Source organism: Apostichopus japonicus, chromosome 1 (genome assembly GCF_037975245.1).
Source record: "Apostichopus japonicus isolate 1M-3 chromosome 1, ASM3797524v1, whole genome shotgun sequence".
Lineage (NCBI taxonomy): Eukaryota > Metazoa > Echinodermata > Holothuroidea > Aspidochirotida > Stichopodidae > Apostichopus > Apostichopus japonicus.
The window spans coordinates 9,519,211-9,539,921 of record NC_092561.1 but is presented as its reverse complement, the minus strand read 5'-3'; the positions used below and the strand labels follow the sequence as shown (position 1 = coordinate 9,539,921).

At 40.7% G+C, this 20,711-nt stretch overlaps 3 protein-coding genes across 17 annotated transcripts in view; 1 reads left to right on the top strand and 2 right to left on the bottom strand.

Annotated features, from left to right (window-relative positions):
• LOC139966802 (neuron navigator 2-like) overlaps window positions 1–20,711 on the bottom strand; it is a 312,370-nt gene that overhangs the window by 66,807 nt on the left and 224,852 nt on the right. For 14 of the 15 annotated variants that reach the window (XM_071970227.1, XM_071970208.1, XM_071970193.1 and 11 more), the window contains 2 exons: window positions 1,067–2,647; window positions 620–782 (listed from right to left, as the gene is read on the bottom strand). In XM_071970227.1, coding sequence (XP_071826328.1) covers window positions 620–782; window positions 1,067–2,647 — 1,744 coding nt within the window. Of the gene's footprint in view, window positions 1–619; window positions 783–1,066; window positions 2,648–13,134; window positions 16,300–20,711 lie in introns of those variants that run through there. The other variant, XM_071970286.1, reaches the window with a different exon arrangement.
• LOC139966892 (ras-related protein Rab-21-like) overlaps window positions 1–20,711 on the bottom strand; it is a 178,118-nt gene that overhangs the window by 130,102 nt on the left and 27,305 nt on the right. The window lies entirely within an intron of this gene.
• On the top strand, window positions 5,600–13,093 carry LOC139966876 (serine protease 23-like). The gene is made up of 2 exons (XM_071970330.1): window positions 5,600–6,042; window positions 8,277–13,093. Exon 2 carries the CDS (start codon window positions 8,859–8,861, stop codon window positions 9,987–9,989), a length of 1,131 nt encoding a protein of 376 aa, XP_071826431.1. The 5' UTR covers window positions 5,600–6,042; window positions 8,277–8,858; the 3' UTR covers window positions 9,990–13,093.

Genomic DNA, 20,711 nt, shown 5'->3' with positions numbered 1-20,711 from the left:
AAAATACAAAATAGTACTGCTATGGATCTTTGCTTTCTGTGTCACAACAATGGGAGGGGTGAGGAGGGGGAGGGGAGGGGAACAGGAGACAAGACCTCACAATAATTTTCCCAGCAATTATTTAAAGATGATGCTAACACAGGTGGTCATTTTGCCCCCACTAAACAATGGTCTACCCCCTGCCTCCCCACCTCTCCCCAACCCCCCTCCCTTAATCTCCAATCTCAAAGTTGTATCAGGATCACAGGCTGTTGTGTTAGCAAGCATGGCTTTGTGCTTTGTGATACGAAATAGACCGGGTAAACAAGAAACCAGAATGCCAAAATGCATTGTGGTTTCGATGATGTAATTTGAGTAGTTTTCTTCATGAATCTGTAATGTCTAGTGAGTGTTTACAAGGGTTTCATGATTTGATCTCTGATGACCCCAAATGACCATTGACCGCCACCAAAAACATTCGGCTTCTTTAACTCGATGTGGTACTTCTACACACTAAATTAGAGGTCTGCCCATGATTTCCTTCGTTGAGATATCGTGTTTACAAGGTTTTCACAATTTGACCCCTGATGACCCCAAATGACATTTGACCTCCACAAAATGTTGTTTCCGCTATACTCACCGAGTTGTAGAATGAAGGAGCTGACTGCAATGACATGGTGGATCCGTGTAACTCCTCGTTTCCTTCGTTGAGTAGAGCACATATGCTGAGTGCTGCCCTCTGTCTCTCATCCATTGAAAGAGATCCATTGCGCAGATGACGACTGAGGTTCGGTGGTTGAGTTCTGTAAGAAAAGAAAATAATTTAAAAAAATAATAAAAACACAAAAGAAAAGGTTAGAACAAGGTCATACATGCCTCAAGTGCACCAGTTTTTCAACATTTTCAGAAAAATATATTCAAGACTCTCGGTGGCTATTGTTAACATAAGAGCCAAGTTTAAACGAGATATTTGCCACATAAATTTGTAATGATCGTTTATAGTCTTCGCCTAGTAATAATCAGTCCCTTTTCACAAAAGTTCCAGCTATCTAATATCATCTGTGAGGGAGGAAAGACAAAAACTCACCCTTGCGTTCCCATACTGGCCATAGGGAAGAAGTTCATCGGAGGGTGGGACGTGGTCGACTCCGTAGGCGACAGCTGCACCGATGACCTGTCGCTGCCACGTTGACTGTAGGACCCGTTCAGCCAATCTACCTGACCGGCGCTCTTCTCCAGGAGCGACAGAGGGGGCTTGTAGGTCCTGTCCGAGAGAGACGACCGCAGGCTGGTGCTTCTCGAGATGCTGGAGGACAGACCGGACCCGTAGGTAGGTCCGACCATCTCGCTGGCTGCGTGACTGGCGACCGAGTATGCACTGGATGTGTTAGATTCCAGGGACTCCATGCTGGCGCTCTCGGGACCTTTCTTGAGGAAGGAATGGCCCCCACCGCCCCCGCCGGTGCGGTACCTGTCGTGCCGGAATCCCATGGGGGTGTACCCACCGAGACCCTTGCTGGTCGTATAACTGTCACTGACGTAGCCGCTGAAACGGGACTCGTCCAGCTGCAACCGGCCGTAACCTTCGGCCGTCGAAGTTCTATGTTTGCTGAGGGACGACGTGTCCGTCTCGCTCATGGAACCGGGGGTACCGTGTCCCTTATCCATCGCCAGAGGGTTAGATATGATGGTGTCCTTTTTCAACATCCTGCTCTGGTCACTACCTTTCCTAGCGAACAGACCTTTCAGTGAATTCGGGTCTCGGCTCTGATCGCTCTTTTCGGCGATTCCCGATGCATTCTGGGAGACTCCCATCTTAATCGGGGAGGTCTTCCTGCTCCCCGGTTTCGATCCTCCCCCGGACACTCTCGTCTTACCCTCCGCGGCACCGTTCTGTTTTAACCATACACTAGACGGTGGAGACTTTCCCAGGTTGGCTTTGAGTCTGGACTGAGAACCGCTACCCGGACTGGTCTTCTTGGACAGCCCAGAAGGTGACGTCTTCTTACCCGCTTCGGATTTACTCGATTTGGAACTTAATTTGTCAATCGTGTCCTTGATGGATTTCTGAGCGGCTAGTCCCGCCGGCGACAGTCCCGATTTACTCGAGTACCCGGCGGGTTTGCGGTACCCGAACCCGCCCTGCATCCTCCCCGTGGGTGTGGTCGCTTTACCCCTGAGAGGCAGCCCTTTGCCGTCTAGCTGTTCCTTGCCATCTTGCAATCTGTCTGTTCTCACCAAGCCCAGGTTGGCTCTCTGCCTCTGGCGGGCTGCCAACCTATCCAGGCTTCTCTGCCAGTTGGGGGGTGGCGGGGCATTTCTACCCGATGCGCCGCCGCCGCCCCCCTTGGGTAACTCGACCTTGTTCATTGGATCGCTATCGTTCAGTAGCCTGGTGTCGTTGGAGGACATACGCCTCGATTGCACGTAGGAATTGCCTGTTTTCAGGTACCGGGGTACCTTGACCTTACTGTCACTCACATAGCCATCGTTCTTTCCCAGCCCGTCCAGCTCGTAATCTTCAAACTGGATGTTATCGGAGAAGATCTCCAAGTTCTTGGCGGACTCGAAGGAGTTCCTTGAGGAGGAGCCGGTGACGTTGTCGTCAGTGCTGATTTCATTGATGGTGTCGCTCAGTCCACCACTGCTTATGGAGCTGCTGTCGATACTGCCGGAGAAATGGAAAAGAAGGAACGTTAGGGCATCCGTAGTAGAGAAATGGAACGATACCAATAATAGTTGTATACATTTAATAGTCAGAGCAGACCATTCATGTGTTAGATGTATCACAGTTAGTGGTACATGGCCAAGCTTTAATAAGTTTCTTTGTGAAGGCATTATACTAAGATTCTGAAGACCTGGCAACTCCAATGTAAAACTATGTGATATATATATGTTTATCTCTCCCTCTCTGTGAGATTACCCTTGAAATGGGATTAGTATGAAAGGGATATTCCAGTACCAGAAAAAAATGTAACCCTCATCTGAAAGAGAACAATATTCCACACTGTTAGTTGAAAACCCCACCTCAGATGATGTCTTGTGTCTATCAACTCAGATGTGATGGAATGAATGTAACGTCTTTTGACAGGCTTGAACCCTGGATTCAGGGAGCTGCTACTTGGATAAGCAGCTCCCAGCTGGATTCCTTGAGGGAGCTAGAGCATCACATTAAGTGATCTGTCATGTCATAACAGCAAATGTTCTGCAAAGGCTATACCTTCCCTAAGTATAAACTCTCTGTTGATTTATCCTTGAAATGTGATATCTGTTGCAAGGTTTTACTGTCAATGTTGTTCTCTGTAGTGAGAATTTCATACAGAATGATGCAACTGTTTTGCAAAAATATTCATATTTTCCTCTGTGAATATGATTCCATAATTTGTTCTTTCAATTGATCTCTGTGATACTGAATAAAGTTAGGTACAGTGTATGCAAACAGGAAATGCCCTTGACTCAGGTTGTAATATGTATATATTTATTATGTATTTATCATCTGTGGAAAATCAAATAAATCAAATCAAATCAAAATATTCTCTCTCAAATTTGATCATCAATTCTGTTTTTGGTTTTAAAATGATTCTTCTACCTTTAATTTGAATGAAAGTGTGCACATAATATTTCAGCAAAATAAACAGTCGACCGATGTTAAAAGAGAATGGCCAGCAACTATCCATACAGCTGTAATTCACTATATAGGCAGCTGTGTATTAACCCCACAACAGGATCCCTTCAAATAATAGGCCCCTCACAATTTAAACCCTGACCTCTCAGTTGGATGGGCAACTGGTCGAAAGTATAGAAATATACAGCTAAAGACCAAACAGGGCATAAAAAAGTTATTTTTATTTCTGCTTTTTTTTTTATAGTATGTGAAATGTCATGGCCTTGTTTATAGGGTTTATCTAAATGCTTAAATTTCAATGCTCTTGGGCAAAATTAATAATTAATAACAAGCCAAACATAGAATGTCAAGGGTCAGGCTATTAACTCACTGGTTAGGAGAATAGGAATGGAGAGAATTGTCCATTGATAATTGACTGAACAACCCATGCCCCAGCCAACCCCCCCCCCCCCCCACCTCCACCACCACTTCCTAAACATTAAAGAAGATGGTTTTGATGTATTTCTGTTTCCTTGTTATTTTTCATTTTTACTTTTTTTTAGCTGTGTCTGTAAAACAAGAACTTTCTAGTCTGGAAAGTCTGAAGCTGCTAAACCTTCAAAAGTACTTAAAAATTTGATTTAAAAGAAAAAAAAAACACTTGAGAAAGCATATTTTGAACAAAAATACAGACATGGTTGAATGTCATCACATGACCCCTAAAACAGAACTTTTTTTGTTGTTAATTGAATGACAGAGCTCTCTCAAGAAAAGTAAAATAAACATAAGGAAAACAAAAAGGATATGACCAGCAGCAAGTTGTTTGACATTTTCTGAATGTCTGCTAAAGGCAATAATCTTTTACACTTTGATGGAGGTAAATGAACAATGTATGACTGCGTTTGTTTGTTCATTTGCTGGAGGGGTTGGAGAGGGAGGATGGCTTTACATCATTCACTTGAGCAGTTATATCTGTCAGAGGTAACCCTGGCTCTGTCGATCATGAGATCGTTCCAGGCTGTACTTTTGCCCCGCACTTGACACAAATCCCACAGTACTCAAAGGCAAAGACAGGGTGGGGGTAGGAGAGAGGTCAGGGGGGTACATGAAAACATGTTACTCTAGTTTATTGAAATCTCAACAGGAAGGATTGAACCATCAAGATTTAAACTTAAGGTGACAATGACACAGATATCTCTCTTTGACTGAGATGGCTGGGGTGGGAGGGGGGTGGGGAGATGGATTCCATTGATACTTTTCTCTGGGGTAGGATTCAATGACCCCAGGCCCACATCCCCTCCTTTTTAGTTCAGTTTAGTTTAGTAGAAAAAAAGGATCAAGAAGGACCCTACAGGAGAGAGAAAAAAAAACCGACGACACAAACACTCAGACCTGATTACAATACTTAAAGTGCTTGTCCAAAGCATTCTTAAACCCATTCACATTACTTGCAAGTACAACTTTCGCAGGCAAACCGTTCCACTCATTCACAACCCTATAAGTTATGCCGAATATTAATCCTACTTTGTGACTTTCGGAGTTTAAGACAATGACTCTGGTACATGACTACTATTAGCAATCATGAAAAAGTCAGTGAAGGATAAATTGTCAAAACCATATACAATCTTGAAATCCTGAATCAAGTCACCACAGAACCTCCTAAGCTCCTGGACTTGTTTTAATTTGCTGATTTATCAAACTCACCAACTTGTTGATCACATTCTCCTTTGCATCCAGCAAAATAGCAGGGAAATGTTACAAAAATTGGTTCAATTTTTTTCCCCTTCAATGTTTCACTTATGCCAGCCCTTGTGGTTAACCTTAATGTGTACATTACTTCTCCTGGCTTGTCTACCACCATGAATAATACCACACCTACCCCCTCCCAAAGGCTCACTCCATCCTCCTGGATAAGCAAGGCTTATCTACCACCATGAATCATACCACACCTATCCCCTGCCCCTCCCACCCCCCTCCTTCCCAAAGGTTCACCCCCATCCACCTAGATAAGCACACCTCAGTTACGTGTTCTTTAAAGGGTATTTTTTAGAAACCCTGGATGTCAAGGCGTCCTTGACAGTCAGACACCCCTCGGGCAGTGATTGCTAAATAAATGGAAATTACTACAAGACATGATTCCCAGCCGAGGAGATCAATTCGTGAGCTGCAGTTTGCCGTTGCCTCAGAACATCCTCCAAATAGTTCTCCTCGGTGTCAGCAGGAGAGATTTTTTGGGGGTCGACTTGTCTCTTTTTCTGTCGTGATTTATACTGGTTCCAAATTTTCCTTCTTTTTTGGGGGAAAGCTGATTGGTCGATGATCCAGACACCGTCAGACTTGCATCGATCCCGTTTTCCTTTTATCCGTTTAAAGATGTTGGAATGCAAACTATACCTCATTTACTAACTTGCAGCTTCTTGGACAATATTACATTTTTGGCATCTTTTCTGAAAATACTGGTAAGTTTGTTTTATTTTATTTATTTTTATTATTATTTTTATTATTATAACTATTATTTAAAAAAAAAATTTTTACCAAGTTTTAGTTCATAGATTTTTTTTTTATATATGACATTGTGAAGCTACTTCCCAATCAAAGACAGAAATTTCCAAGACAGAAATTTTGTGACACTTTTTACCAAATGAATTGCTAAATAAGAATTATATAATTAATTAATACTAAGTTCTAAACAAGTTCTTGTCTGGGCACTTTACATACAATGTTTATGACATGGAAATTTGTCAACTGCAATTTGACTAAAAAGCCCAAGTTAGGGGAGAGTGGGGGGGGGGGGGATTGTTACCGACAGATCCTGACATATATTTGCCAATATTCATTGCATGCTTAAAGTAAAGCTAAACTTTAAAAATTAAGTTTACTAAAGATTTTAAATGATGTAAACAGACTTCGAAGCAGAATTCATTCTCAGCTGGAATGCAATGAACTATAGAAATGAACAGGTGATGCGTAATGTGGGTGGGAGGGGGGGGTCAAAGTAATGTCCATTTGTAGGATTTTGAATATTTATTAATATTATGCAAAATACTTCAGTCAAAAAAAAAACCTTTTTAAATGATTACATCATAGATATAATAAAATGGTTACAATACATGTCTGAAATAAGTCTGAGACTAAACACAGCCCCATCTGATGTGACAGAGAAGGCCACAATTATTGTCGGCTTGTAAGTCAAATCAGGATTGATGCAGGCCTGCCTTCATTACCGTCAAAACTGTCAGAGTGCTTGTTGCAATTTACCACTTCATTTTTATTGGAAACAGGAAGGGTGAGAAAGGGGGATGGGGAAACAGGAGGGAGGGGGTTACTTTCACTAATCTGTTGATGGAAAAACCACTTCATCTACTTATTTACCTTATATTCAGCCTATTTACAATGGCCTCAATTATGAAATAGTGCAAGTAATGAGAAGAATATAAAAAATGCCCCCATGCGAGGGATAACTGCGTGTTCCAGCAAACTTGATACTTATCGGAAGCTGTTGTCGGTCTGAAAGCACTGTAAACACCATGTCAAGAAACATCTAAAACTTTATCAAATCTATAAATGACATTCCTTGTCTGAGAGGGGAGCTGGTGCGAGGGGTTAGGGAGGGCACGCATTTGCCCTCTTATGTTACAAAATGGTGAGCGTGCCTTTCAAACATAAAAAATACATCTGTTTTCAATTAAAGAATAAAAGCATTAAAAACAATGGGTTAATCCAAAGGGTACATGAACGTAGAAAAATACACTTGTCTTTTCTTGAATTTTTTTGTTTTTTTGTGTCATATGGGTCATACCAAAAAAAAAAAAAAAATTAAACCTTTAGCTGTTTACACACACATAAGCACACACACACAAAATCCAAACCTCCTGTTGCTATGGACAACTAAGAATAAAGAATACTTTCTTATAGAAGCTTAGTTCTGAGGTTTAAAGTGGAAGTGAAAGTACTCAGAGGAATTTATATAAATTTACCCATAATTTGAGAAATTAATATTATAAACCCTGTGATATTTTTAGTTCATAATTTACCACAGGTATTTTTTTTTTAAAGAATATTTCCTTGCTATTTTGTCATCCTCAACTCTTCTACTCTCCCATCACAGTTTGTTGATCTTATATGTACTTATATAATACTTTCACTTTTTGACAGTGTATCACTTCCTATCCTTGTTTTCTCCCTGAGCCCTGGTTCGGCCCGATGATAAATTACCTCATGCCAGGGAAAAGACACTAGTTTGAAATACAAACAGATTGATTAACCCCGACACAAATCTAATAAAACTTTGCACCGAGTAGCTCGGTCCCTGCTGCAGCAGAAATACTCCAGGAAGAAATGCATTCCTCAAACGGTTGTCTACACGACCTTTGACATGACACCCTGGATGGCCAAAAAAACGACATGTTTGTGTTTTTTTCTGACTGTCTCTCTCAATTTCCTTCCCGTTCCGAAATATCCACGAAGTTTGATCAACTTTCGAAAGTTGACATCCCCGCGGAGAGGGTAATTTCATGGTCAGACATTCCTGTGCAACAACCCTCTGGGGCTAAAAAACTCGACCTTGTTAAAGTGTGGTTTTTTTCACACCGTGGTTCAATTTTACCCCCTCCCTTATCCTAATTCCATTATAAATTGTACTGTTTTCCTCAAGTTACTCAATTCTGCTTAATCAATTTTTTCTCTCTGTCAGCACTGGTTTCCAAGCCATCCACGAGTTTCGGTCATTCCCTGGATTATACCTTGAAATTTGTTCTGTCAATAAGGAATAAACAAACTTGCTGGACTTCAGTCTTTTCGCATCTGCTGACAGACGTCAAACTCATCTTCGATTCAGTGATTTGGACATTGCAGGGACACCTCTTAACGCTCTGCCTGACATCTAACACTCTGATTGACAGGACTCTGTGTCAATGGTCTGTATTATCCCAGAGTTCAAAACACTAGCCGATTTCAACAGAGCACTTTTGAAAGTTTGTTTTCTGGTCTGTTCTCTCCCTCTAATATAATAATTCTCGATATCTTGGCAATAATCTCATCAGGAAGCTTCTTAATCCTATCCTAGCATAACGTTTGGCTACATAATGTCATTTGGAAGTCCATGGAACAACTTTCTGTAAAATTCGGAATTTATAAATTGTTCTACAAAAAACACATTTCATTTTGTGTTAGACTGAAACTTTCTGGGTCTCTTTTTGGTAAGCTCAGAAGTGCTACTACATAGGTGAGGATTGCTGTTACAGACTGTGCAAAGGACACTCCTTATTTATTTAAGATGGCGGTACTTAGACTTTACATCGTTCTTATGTTGCTGATGGCCCTGTTTTGTTTGAAATCCTCCGGGGACGACAGAAAAATCGAAGAAGACCCATTCACGGAAGAGGCGAAACTGAAACAACAACATTATCAAGAAGCTCAATCTCAGATCAGACCGAAATCTCAAAAGGCACTCGAAAGAATCTCTAAACATTTATCCTACACGGTCTACAGCAACGAGATTCAGTCCGGTTTCAAATCTTTCATCTTGGATCCTTCTGAAGCCAGCATAGCATTAGCTTGGAAGAAGAAGACCAAGGGAAGGAAGAAACAGCAGAGAAGGCAGAGAACCGCGAGGGCGCTCTACCGCCACGACACCCGATCAATAATACTGAGTCCCACACAGAAGCGGACGTTTCCCTTTAACACCGTGGCCCAGGTTCATCCGGGCTGCTCGGGGACCGTCATCGGACACAGGTACATCCTGACCGCCGCCGAGTGCATTCACGACGGTAGCGATCTGCTCAATACCGTCGACAAGTTACGGGTGGGTCTGTACGACCAGGATGTGGCGTATGATCCCAGAGAGGGCGACAAACCTTGGACCAGAGCGATCACCTGGCACACCGTCAGTAAGGTATTCGTACCGAACGGTTGGCGGTGGCGTCTGGATTCAAACAGATACAACTACGCCGTTCTGAGGGTCAGCAATGCTCACTTCAATAGCTGCATGGGTCTGGAGGGTAACGCCGACTTGGAAGAGTCCAGACCGAACAGGATCCACTTCTCGAGTTTCGAGCGTTTGAACCGGCAAGGGGAGCCTCGTTTGATGTATCGATACTGCCACATGGAACAGAGTTCTACGATGTACATCTACGAGCGGTGCGACGCCACCGCGGAGGCGAGAGGTGCCGGGATGTACTTCCGATTCTGGAAGGGTCCCGAGAAAAACTGGGACCGGAAGATCATCGCGGTCAAATCGAACAAGCAGCAGCGGATCAACGTGACCGGGGTGGAGGAATTGACGGCCGTAGGGAAGGATCTTCGGATCACACCACTGGTCTTCGCTCAGATCTGCTTCTGGGTGAGTGATGACCCAGAGAGCTGTGGGAAGGGACTCATATCCAACCCGTGTTTGACGAGCAAATGATTGAAATACTGTTCACTGACATCCTCGCAGATATTAACAAGCTGTTAGTGACGAACCTTCCTCTAACCCACAAATCCCTGCCACCCACAAGCCCAAGTGGATCTTCTACGGATCAAAACCTCACTCAGGAACAAATATGTTGATCTTTCTTATGTAGATAAGACGTCAGAATGAGGAAGAACCTCCTTTCACTTTGTTAAGGGTTGAGCAAAGGACTACATGGACATTTCTTTCCTTAAACTACTTCTTCTTCTTTTATGGTTTTGCTCTATAATGTTTAATTGGATGCAGAAACCAATTTGGTCCATACAAAGCTTTTGAAAGCAAATTGATGCTAGTGTATAGTATTTATAGCTTGATAAGTTTTCTAATATTCTACCCGAAATGTATCTTGAAGATCTTCAGTATTAGCCCTAAATGTTAGCAGGCTAAAAATTGCTAGAAGTCTTAAAATGCGCTTTCCTACAGGCGCTCTGGCCCACATACTTATTCAGGGAGATTAACAAGTATTAAAATAGAGACTTAAATATCTCAGTTGGGGTGGGGGGTGGTAACTTACTCTGACAGTGGCAGTAGAATGTTTGTTTAAATTTGAGCACTGGTGACCATTATTTGACTTTCTAGCTTTCTAGCATATATGGGGTGAGGGGCCAAATACTGATAACCATTTAATTGTGTTGCTATGTAGGAGTGCAGTAAAGCCATGTATGCAGTTAGCTGTTAGGTATAAAATACACATGTAATTTGAAACTAATTTGGCAATTAGTTCTTATTTATAGACCAATCATTACCATTAGAATTTGTTTTCTGTTGACATTTTTTGTATCGCTGTATACTATATAGCTCTACAAACAGGTGTGGGTAGAATTCAGACAATGGATTCTTCACCTGACAAGAAATGGCATGCTGAGATTCCCTTTGCAACAGAGAAACATGTACAATGACTCATTATCATATATATACTGTTTGTGCAGAAGGATGTAGAATAATAAATACTAGAATAGTAAATAGCGCCCTCTATAATAACTGGGACTATGACTGTCATTTGCATGAAGTTTTCACACTGTATGGAGAAATTACAGGGTGACCATAAAGATTATGCCATAATCTGCCAGAATATGCAAAGGTTTTTAAATGTATATGGTCATATTCTTTCAGGTATTCAAAGTCATATTTAAACAAGTGGATGAAATGGCAATGATTTTCTTTTTTATTCTTCTGATGGTTTGGGTCATGCTGGCAATTGTGCCCATCTCGTCCATCCTTTCTTACTAAGTGTAGGACATATATAGTCTCACCAAAACAGAACTAGTATTGTTCGATACAGGTGACAAACGCCTACAGTGGAATTACAACCTTCCTTACTGGTTTCAACCTTTGGACATACAATCAGCGTCCATATATAGCCTAGTGGTTAGGGTGTCCGCATATAAGCAAGAGGCCCGGGTTCGAATCCCGGTGGAGACTGGAAATTTTTTCACTGTTCTGGATTTTACAACTCATTTCGATTTCAATATATATATATATATATATATATATATATCTCACATATATATATATATCTCACATATATATATATATATATATATATATATATATACACTAAGTAGTCAACATCATAGTAATATAATATGTAATATTACATATACTGGTCATGCATGCAAATTCAAATACCAAATATAGCTTTCATGGTTGACTGGAACACAAGACCATGCAAAGTGCTTTGCCCTTGGTTACCTAGGCAACAAGGGGTGTGTTGACTAACTAACAAATCCAACCTAGGCTTACTGTATGGGTGAAGGTACAGTAGAAGTAATTGTTGTTGGTAAGAACCATTTTAAAAACTTTCCTTTGAATTTGCAACAAAAAATGATTGATGATCATCATTTCACAATAATTTAAAGAAGAAACACAATCTGTTGTCACTTTTTAAAGTTTCTTTTCTTTTTTTTTCTTTTTCTTTGACCTGTTTTATATAGCTTATTATTTCCCAGTCTGGTCTTCAATTGTTTGTCTTAAATTGTTCTTAAAATTTAAAAAAAATGGTTGGGTACGAATTAAGAGAAACAGTCACGATCTAAATACAGTATATAAGGACTTCTTCTCTTCTGCAGTAGACAGTAAGTTGGAAAATAAAGCCATGTAATTTGAAAACCTGCTCAAACAGTTGTACAAGGCTACTATCATTTGATTTAACCTGTTAAAGGCCAGTCATGGACAACAATCTTACCCACGAAATTTGGAGTCTAAACAAAAAGGGGATGTACTACATTTTGGTCGATTCACAACTCCACGACACATATACCCAATCTGATGTCTACGGCAAAACTTGGTGGACTGAATTTAGGAACAGGTTAGGTATTCTTTAAAGTCACCAGTACAGCCCCCCCCCACATCCCCACCCAAGCCAATACCTATAATTAGAAGAGTATTACACCACAGGGAGATAATAAATGGCTTTAACTTGATAGTAAAAATGCTTCATATTAAAAACATGGATGACCATTATTTGGCTTTCTAGTATATTTTGTGGGCAATCTACTGATGACCTACTGATGACCTTTAAGTTATCTTTTTTAATACGCAATTGGTCACGTCTTCTACTACCCAGAAGGGCTTGGACATTTTAACTCGCAAGGAGCTATACACAAATTAAATTTACATCTTTTACAGAATAAACAACTGGTCGCTGACTGTAATCTTAATCTTTTGGTCTGATACTGTATTAAATGGTCGATACTTTAGCTCGCTTAGGTTTGTCCCAAATGACCGACTTTACTGGTACAAAATAAAATAAAACTGTTAGCAAACTGCTTATCCACTAGAGAGCCTGTGTAAGAGAATGTGTAAAAGTATGTTGGCCTGACGTTTCGATCCTAGCAGGATCGAAACTGTAACAAAGTGGAGGTTTTAGCAGATGCACATTGCTACAGTCTCGATACTCTGATAACAGTGAAATTGTTGTTGAACGTAGGAATAATGTCTCCATCACTCCCTAAAATTATTTCTTTACATGAGTTGCTTACTGCTGATCTGTTTACCACTACCCTCCCTGCCAACCCCCCCTTCTATATAAACCTAATCAATAAAAGTGTTGTGCAATCCTGTTCTCTGATTGCGCTCTGATAAAAGAAACAAGACTTACTCAGCGTGGTAGCTGACCGCGACTTCAAACGAACCGAGAGAATCGTGTGACCTCCAGAGAGGTGAAAAGGTCGAAGGTAGGAGACCATGGGACCAATCACTAGCACCCTGCTCGGCTCCTTCCGAGAAATAGCGTTCTGATGGTGTCGCACTGCGATCAGTCCAGTTTTGATCGTCTGCAGATACACTTGTAGGAATTAGTCCAGGATGCCGCTCCTGGTCCAGAGCTGATAATCGATTCTTGCTCATCTTCCGTCTCGCCCTCCGACGTTTGGACATTCTACGGTATTTGGCTCTCCTCTGCTGGGTTAAATAGCTCTCAAACCTCTCACGCCGATGCGGGGATTGTTGTCTGCTAACGCTATTCTTTGCACGACCGATCGCTACTGCAGCAACTGGATCGTTGTCATCGTTCTCCAGTTGTTTCTCGTCTTCCCCTCCCACTTTTACTTCCACTATTTCATCATCATGATTGACTCCTGGAAAGGGATTCTCACTCTCGATATGTCCAGTATCCATGTCCCCTTCGATGTCTATTTCGAAGTGACGTGAGTAGGCGTCCACTATATATCTCGGCTGGTCATGCAATGGTCTCTGATCCGCAGGATCATCTCCATCATCAAATTCCATATCCATCTGTTTGTAACGCCGAGCTCCGGATCCTAGACCGTGACTCTGACGACCTTTGTCTTTGTTCTCCTTCTGTAGCAGAGATAACTGATGCATTTGCTCCTCAATTTTCATCTTTAATACTGCTACATCTGGGTGATCCCTGTACCCGTTACGCCCCCCATCCAGCAGGTCTACGTCCATATCACTGTATGGGCGCTCCCTGTACCCGCCACGCCCCCGATCCGGGTCTACCCGATCACTGTAAGATGAGAAAGACTTGCGATATCCAAACAAGAATTCCTCGGCCATAGCGGGACCATCTTCCGCGGGTCCAGGGGATGTCATTGCCAATCTCTCTAGCATACATCTCATCCTAACATGGCTTTGTAAGGGCCTTGGGGTCCTGAAATCTCTTTCCCCATTCCCTCTTTGAGTTTCTCTACTATCTAGGCCACCTTCTGGGGATCGACTTACAGATTTATCTTTCGTCGGAAGCATCTTCATCATTTCTGTAGTCACATGATTTAATAATAACGGAGTCTCTATTCCTCCTCTTCCTCCTCCTCCTCCTCCTGTTCCCTGTTGCTGTCTCTGCCATTTGCCTCTATCCATCCGTCCGTACCTGTCCGTCTCTCTGCTACATTGCAATTCCCTTGACCTTCTAATAAACTCTTCATCGATTCGTAACGCAGCTTCGTCATCCAGATACCCATCGGGGTTATTTTGATAACCGGGGATAATGTTCCACTCATTTGCGTCGCCGATGCCCTCAACCCTTTCATTATCGCATTCTCGGCGGACTAAAGATCCCAAGTTGTAATGATCTCGGTAGACGAGTCTTCTCCCTCCGTTGTCCAGCGGATGAGGATCTAATCTGAGAGACGGAGGCAGGATGACCTTATCTTCATCAGAGGAATGCTCTGATAGATTCACTCTATAAATCTGATTATCCATTCTCCTCTCTCTTACGCCGTCATCATGTACATCCACTCGACCAGAAAAGTCGTCGTGAGTGAGAGCCTCTCGTCGGAGGGTCCCGAGAGACGGACGATCGCCGTCCGTGAAAGTCTGTCTGCGCAAATCGTTCGGTGAAGATGGCATTAACTTTGTCTGCTTCCAGGAAACATCTCTCTCTGTGGACACATTCTGCCGCGATACTTTCAAATCGAGTTCGGTTTTCCATCTGCGCATGGTCTCGGCTTCGGATAACTCCCTGTGAAGGCCTCGCAGATGTTCGACAGTGTACTGTGCCTTAAGGGATGTCGTAGGCTCTCGACCTGATTGAATCTCTCTTTGCGAACTATCGTAAGGGTAGGGTTGATACCTGCTATGCCTGGAAGGAGAAAACCTCCCTGTATCTCCCGGGTCGAAAACCATGCGCCGTCTGTTGACCTGTGATTCCGAAATGTCCTGATGTAACCCTGACGACTGATATACATCTGGATGATACTTCTGATCGTCTGCCTCCTCCTCCTCCTGCTCCTCCCACTCCTCCTCAAATGTCAGTTCTGCTTCTTCCACACTCTCGGCTTCTCTTGGTTTAATCAGATCTCTTCCAAACTTTCTTCCGGTATCACCGGCCATATCTCCTCCACTGGTCCCACTTGCTCCGTTCCTACCGGACGTCTGATCTCCTACGGACCTCCTTTCCTCGTCCTCGTCGCCATGGTCCTTGAGAGTCATGTCAAACGATAACGGGGGACAGATACGTCCATCAATGAAACAGCTCTTGAGCATGTTGCGAACACCATAGAAAAATTTCCCATCGATTACTTCAGGGAGGCTCGCTGAAGTGTCCAAATTTTTAAAAACTGGAGTCAACAAATATCCCTTTGTAAGACTAGTGGTCTTTTGGCAGCGTGTTTAGGTTTTTGTACAAGGATTAACTATTAAAGAGGTAAAAAACCATGCCAGTGAAGGGTGAAATAGTGTCAAAACTCCATTACACCCAGCATATGCAGTTAGTATATAATGTCATAACCACTATTAATAAACCTTACCTCTATCAGGACAACTCAATCAGTTGACAAACAAGTTTGAAAAGTATAAATGAAAAGCTTTACAACTTTTCGAAAACTTTAGAAATCACAACAGGTCTTTCAATTCCAAGAATGAATAAGGCAACAGTAGATTGGCCTGATTTTCCGATAAGCAGTCATTTTCACAACAAAATTCCATACTTCCCGAAATTCCGAAACACAATACGACTCGATCACGACCTGACCGAGTGAGGTAAACTTGGTCACGATTGACTGAAGTTGATCACAAAGTGAACGGCTTGGCCGATCTGAATTTCTCGGTCTTGTGTTGCAGATCAGATCACCAAAAAATTTGAAAATGTCTGAGAGAATCCCATAACTACATGTTTAGTATACATTTCAAAACTTGCATAGCTCCATAGAGGAGTGTTCACACAAGTATTCAAATATTTTTATATGGCTCTTTGGCAACTGAATGCCAATCCGCCACACAGGCAAACAGAGTCGCGATAAAAGCAATAAACGGTAACAAAAGAACCCCTGCATTGAGAAAATATAGTCTTTGCTTAAAGCTAGACTTGCGAAAAGGCAAAAATCCCAATGAGCTCTTAGTTGTTATAGGTCACAAATATAACACAGTAAGATTGACAATTTTGTTTTTGTGTGTGTGAGTGACTGCAAAGACTGGGTTATTTTGGGGGCAGCCATGCATAACTGACTTTACAAAAGGGGGCGACCTTTGCAAATGATCCCCAACTTAAATTGGCTTTAGGTCAACCTATGGTAACGTTCAGTTCTAATTTTTTGTTTAATTAATTTGGGGTAATCCCAGCAAATCTATAACCCTATGAAATATTACCGAGACAGAAATATTTGATTTAGGTTAAAGACATGTAAAACCCATAGATCAATAACATTCTAAGATACCATACAAACAGATATATATATATATATATATATCTTTATTGACATATATATATGTAAATATATAGATTTCTTAGCAAGTGACAAATGACCTGTTTCCAGCAAATCTGTCAAATCGGGGAGGGAGGGTAGGGTAGGGAAGGGGGAGGTTGATGTACCACACCATTTCCCTGTCGTGAAGCTATAACTTGGTTACTTAATATAGTAAGGAAAAGAGCTGTTACAGACATGTCATTTTACCCACAAGGATCTATATTCGTATTCACACATCTGGAACTTTCTTGTTGCTTATTTTGTCTAAATTTTCTTGGTTCATAGAGAATTGTCATTTATGAATGTTCATTTCTCTAAGGTCCAGGGAGATGAGAGGGAGGGGGGGGGGGGAGGGGAGGAAGAAGGATGGCCAGAGGAGAACCAAGGCTTGGTCTACTGTTACCAATTACACTGTAATTCAATTAATATTTTGCTTCAAAATTAGGAAAAGAACAAAATTAAAATATTACAGTACTTACATTGCAATTGCCATAATATTGATATTGCATCTGTACTGTATGCATCCTACTCCATGCAGATACATATCACAAGATAAATTTCCAATTTAGCATTTTATGGCAAGTTTCCTCCCACTTAAAATTCTGTCCTTACATGTGTAATCCGACCAACTCTTATTAATGCTCAACTGCTCAAGCCTGTGTAACGTGTGACCCTGCAGGTTGAACACTTGATCGACTCCAGGATAAAAATATATTTCGTTCTTCTACCAAAATAAAAGCCAGCCAGCTGCACTGATTAACTTTCATTCAAAGATCAAGTTGCTATAAATAAACAACCTTTCAAAGTACTTTAAACTTCAAAGCCTTTCATATGGAATGATTTTAAGACTAAGAGGTTGAAAATCATCTATCAATATACTGTATATATATATATATATATATATATATATATATATATATATATATATATATATATATATATATATATATACACAGTATATATGTTTTTTCACTGTTCTTGATTTTCCGACTAATTACAATTTTAATATATATATATATATATACTACAGAAAATCAACTGGAGGCGCTATAGGCATATTAAAGCTAAACACAATCCTCGACAAAGGTTCAAACTTCTCAAACTCTTGAGTTTTCTTATATAGATCTTTAGTTCTTGTTGCTAAACTATAAATGAAAGATAAAATTCTCTAGGTCTGACGTAAGCTATAGTACCACTTCACAATAGTTAGTATCGATCTGAAGCAGCCCTCCCAGTTGTTCTTGATTTACATTTCTTTCGTTGCTATCCGATACTAAAATTGCGTAACCTGGGGGCGAACTGGAGTATGGCTCTGTGATCCAATAGGGGGAGGGGGGGGGGGGGGGCTTGAAACAACAACAGATTCTTTCAAGTGGCACATTCGACGCCTCTTTATGGCTATGGAAGCCAACTAATGCCGTGCAGCCTGCATATAAACCTTGCAGCTCTTTCGTGGGCTTCTGACACAGTAGCAAACCGGTTCCGACCCGGTAGCAAACCGGTTCCAAGCCAGAAACCGGTTGGCCAATCTTCCCGTAACCATTGTGTCGTCCTTTTAGCTTTGATATTTATTAGTCAGGTCATTTTCATATCGGGACAATGAAGACAGTTTTCTTGGAAATTTTTCCAACCTGTTTGTCCATTCGTTTCTTGCATGTGTGACTGTATGACATATTAATATGAAATGTGGCTGGGTCTAGATATTCATTTATTCATTCATAGAACTTTATTTCAGTCACCTTTGAAATAAACAACATAATAATACACAGAACCTGATAATTTTAAAGAGAAAGAGACCGAGGAGAGGCCACAAGAAGCTTATAAACATGGAAACCCCTTTTACAAGATACAAATAGGTCTAAACATGAGATAATAAAATTAGAGCAGTCCTGAGTGAAAACAACACAAAGAAAGGGGTCAGAGCTATTTCAGGTGAAACAAGGCTAAAAACATGACCAAGAATCTACAAGTCCCAGATATGTTGAGGCTCACAATATCAAACTTAAGTTTTCTACTTTGAACACATTTAACTGCATTTTGGTGAAAAAAACATCCAGGAACTCGGGATCTAGTAAGTTTGATTTTATTTGCAATCTGACTTTGTAGTAATACTCTGGAGGTTTTTAGCAAAATTGTAGACCAAAAGACACTAAGCTACCTTGAGAGTGAATCACGAAAGGTACAGAAAAACACAGTACTGTACAGTGTCAGATTTAAACAAGATAACCGGAAAAAATTACAAGTTACACAAATCGGGCAGAGGAAGCATGAATCTCTTTCGGGTTGAACAGCCGAGTTTGACAAAAAGGACGAACGAACGAGGAAAAAAACCCGATTGACCTAGATGAGAGTCACAATTATCAAAACTGACATGTCCGTTGCGGCCAGGTGGAAAAGAGAAAGCCCGAAGGCTGTTTTTGATCTTGACAGTGATTATAACGAAGAATTGTCAAAATGAGAGAATGACCGTCGTAGAAAATCGATTCCCGGACGAAAGCGGGAACTGGGTTGGAAGTAAAGACGTACGATGACAGGCTACTCTATCTTAGTCAGTTTTTTCATCCTACTTATTTATCCACTAAGTATATGATTAAGGAGATTGTCCTACAGTGGATAATTTTCAGGCTTCGCTGTACATAGAACGAGCGAGAGAGCGTAGATAGAGAGAGAGATTCATGTTGCTTTGGGTTCATATTATTATAACGTAAGGTGACGTTCACAAACTGGGTTTGTATGTCCATGCAAGTTACTCAAATGCATTTGCCCATGTCTGCAAGCGAATGTATAAATTGCAGTTCTGGCAGGCCTCATCTTTTCAAAAATCTAGTCATGCTAAAATTCAAGCTCCTTGAGAGATTAAGGGGTGCTGTAGCCTGGTGTGCTTAAAACTTGCATTCCTCAAGATATTATATAGTGCAGCAGTTTAATATAGTGTGTGATTCCAATTGCGCGATTTCAATTTTAGGGTTACTAGTTTAGATAACATTTTATGTTTTTTCTAGTATCCTTTATATAACAATTACTGCACTGTTTTTGTATGTCTATGTATATGCGAAATATTAACTGAACTTAACTGAACTCTTGGTGTATGATGGGATACCTACTGTATATGCTATGCTGCAGTACAAAGCATCCTCAGTATAAACTGAGCTGACGATGTGATGATTATTTACCCCCTGTATCAAACAAGACTTTGATTGGTCACTTCGGTAACTATGTAGTTACAGGCAGGCACTTCTAGGGTTTATATAAACCACATGTGTAAGACCAGTTCAAGGATATTGGGTGAGTTGATGTATGAAGCCAAAATATTTACTTCTTTATTTTCTTCACATTTTTTTTTACTTTTTATCATTTTGCAGATTAATTAATTTATTATTTATTTGCATTTGTGTTTACCGCATGCAATGACACTGCATGGTCAACATCTTAAATTTTTTGCCCTGTGTCTTTAAAGTCGAGAATTTTTATGTCGCTCTTTAAATAGATCTGTTTCATGTTTCAAGTTTATTAAAAATCCAGTATAAATACATAAAAGTGCATATTTATAAATAGGACGTGAATAACTACAGAGCATAATATATATATATATATATATATATATATATATATATATATATATATATATATATATATAAATATATATATATATATATTTTACAGGCACCTCCACGAATGAACTTTTGAACAAACGTTAACCACATGTATCTTTCAAAAATGTTGTATCTACAATGATACCTGGTGGCCTTTTGATTGTTGTTTCTCATCTGACGTTAAAGCTTCATCGATTCCAAATTTTTTATCTTTTATTGTTCATCTCCCAATAGTACATCTTGAGAGTTAATACCCTCCAGCAATGAGCAAACCGTTTCTGCTGTTCTTGCTTAAGTATTTTTCAAGCAGACTCTTCTATTTTCACCCCCCCCCCCACTGCACAATAAAAACTATACAAATAAAAGAAAACTTGACTCATTTTGAGAAAATAACTATGACCAAATGAGGTGAATTACGAATCTTGTCCTTATCCTTC

Excerpts from the sequence above, each read along its gene's own strand:
- LOC139966876 (XM_071970330.1), top strand. The coding sequence starts at position 8,859 with ATGGCGGTACTTAGACTTTACATCGTTCTTATGTTGCTGATGGCCCTG.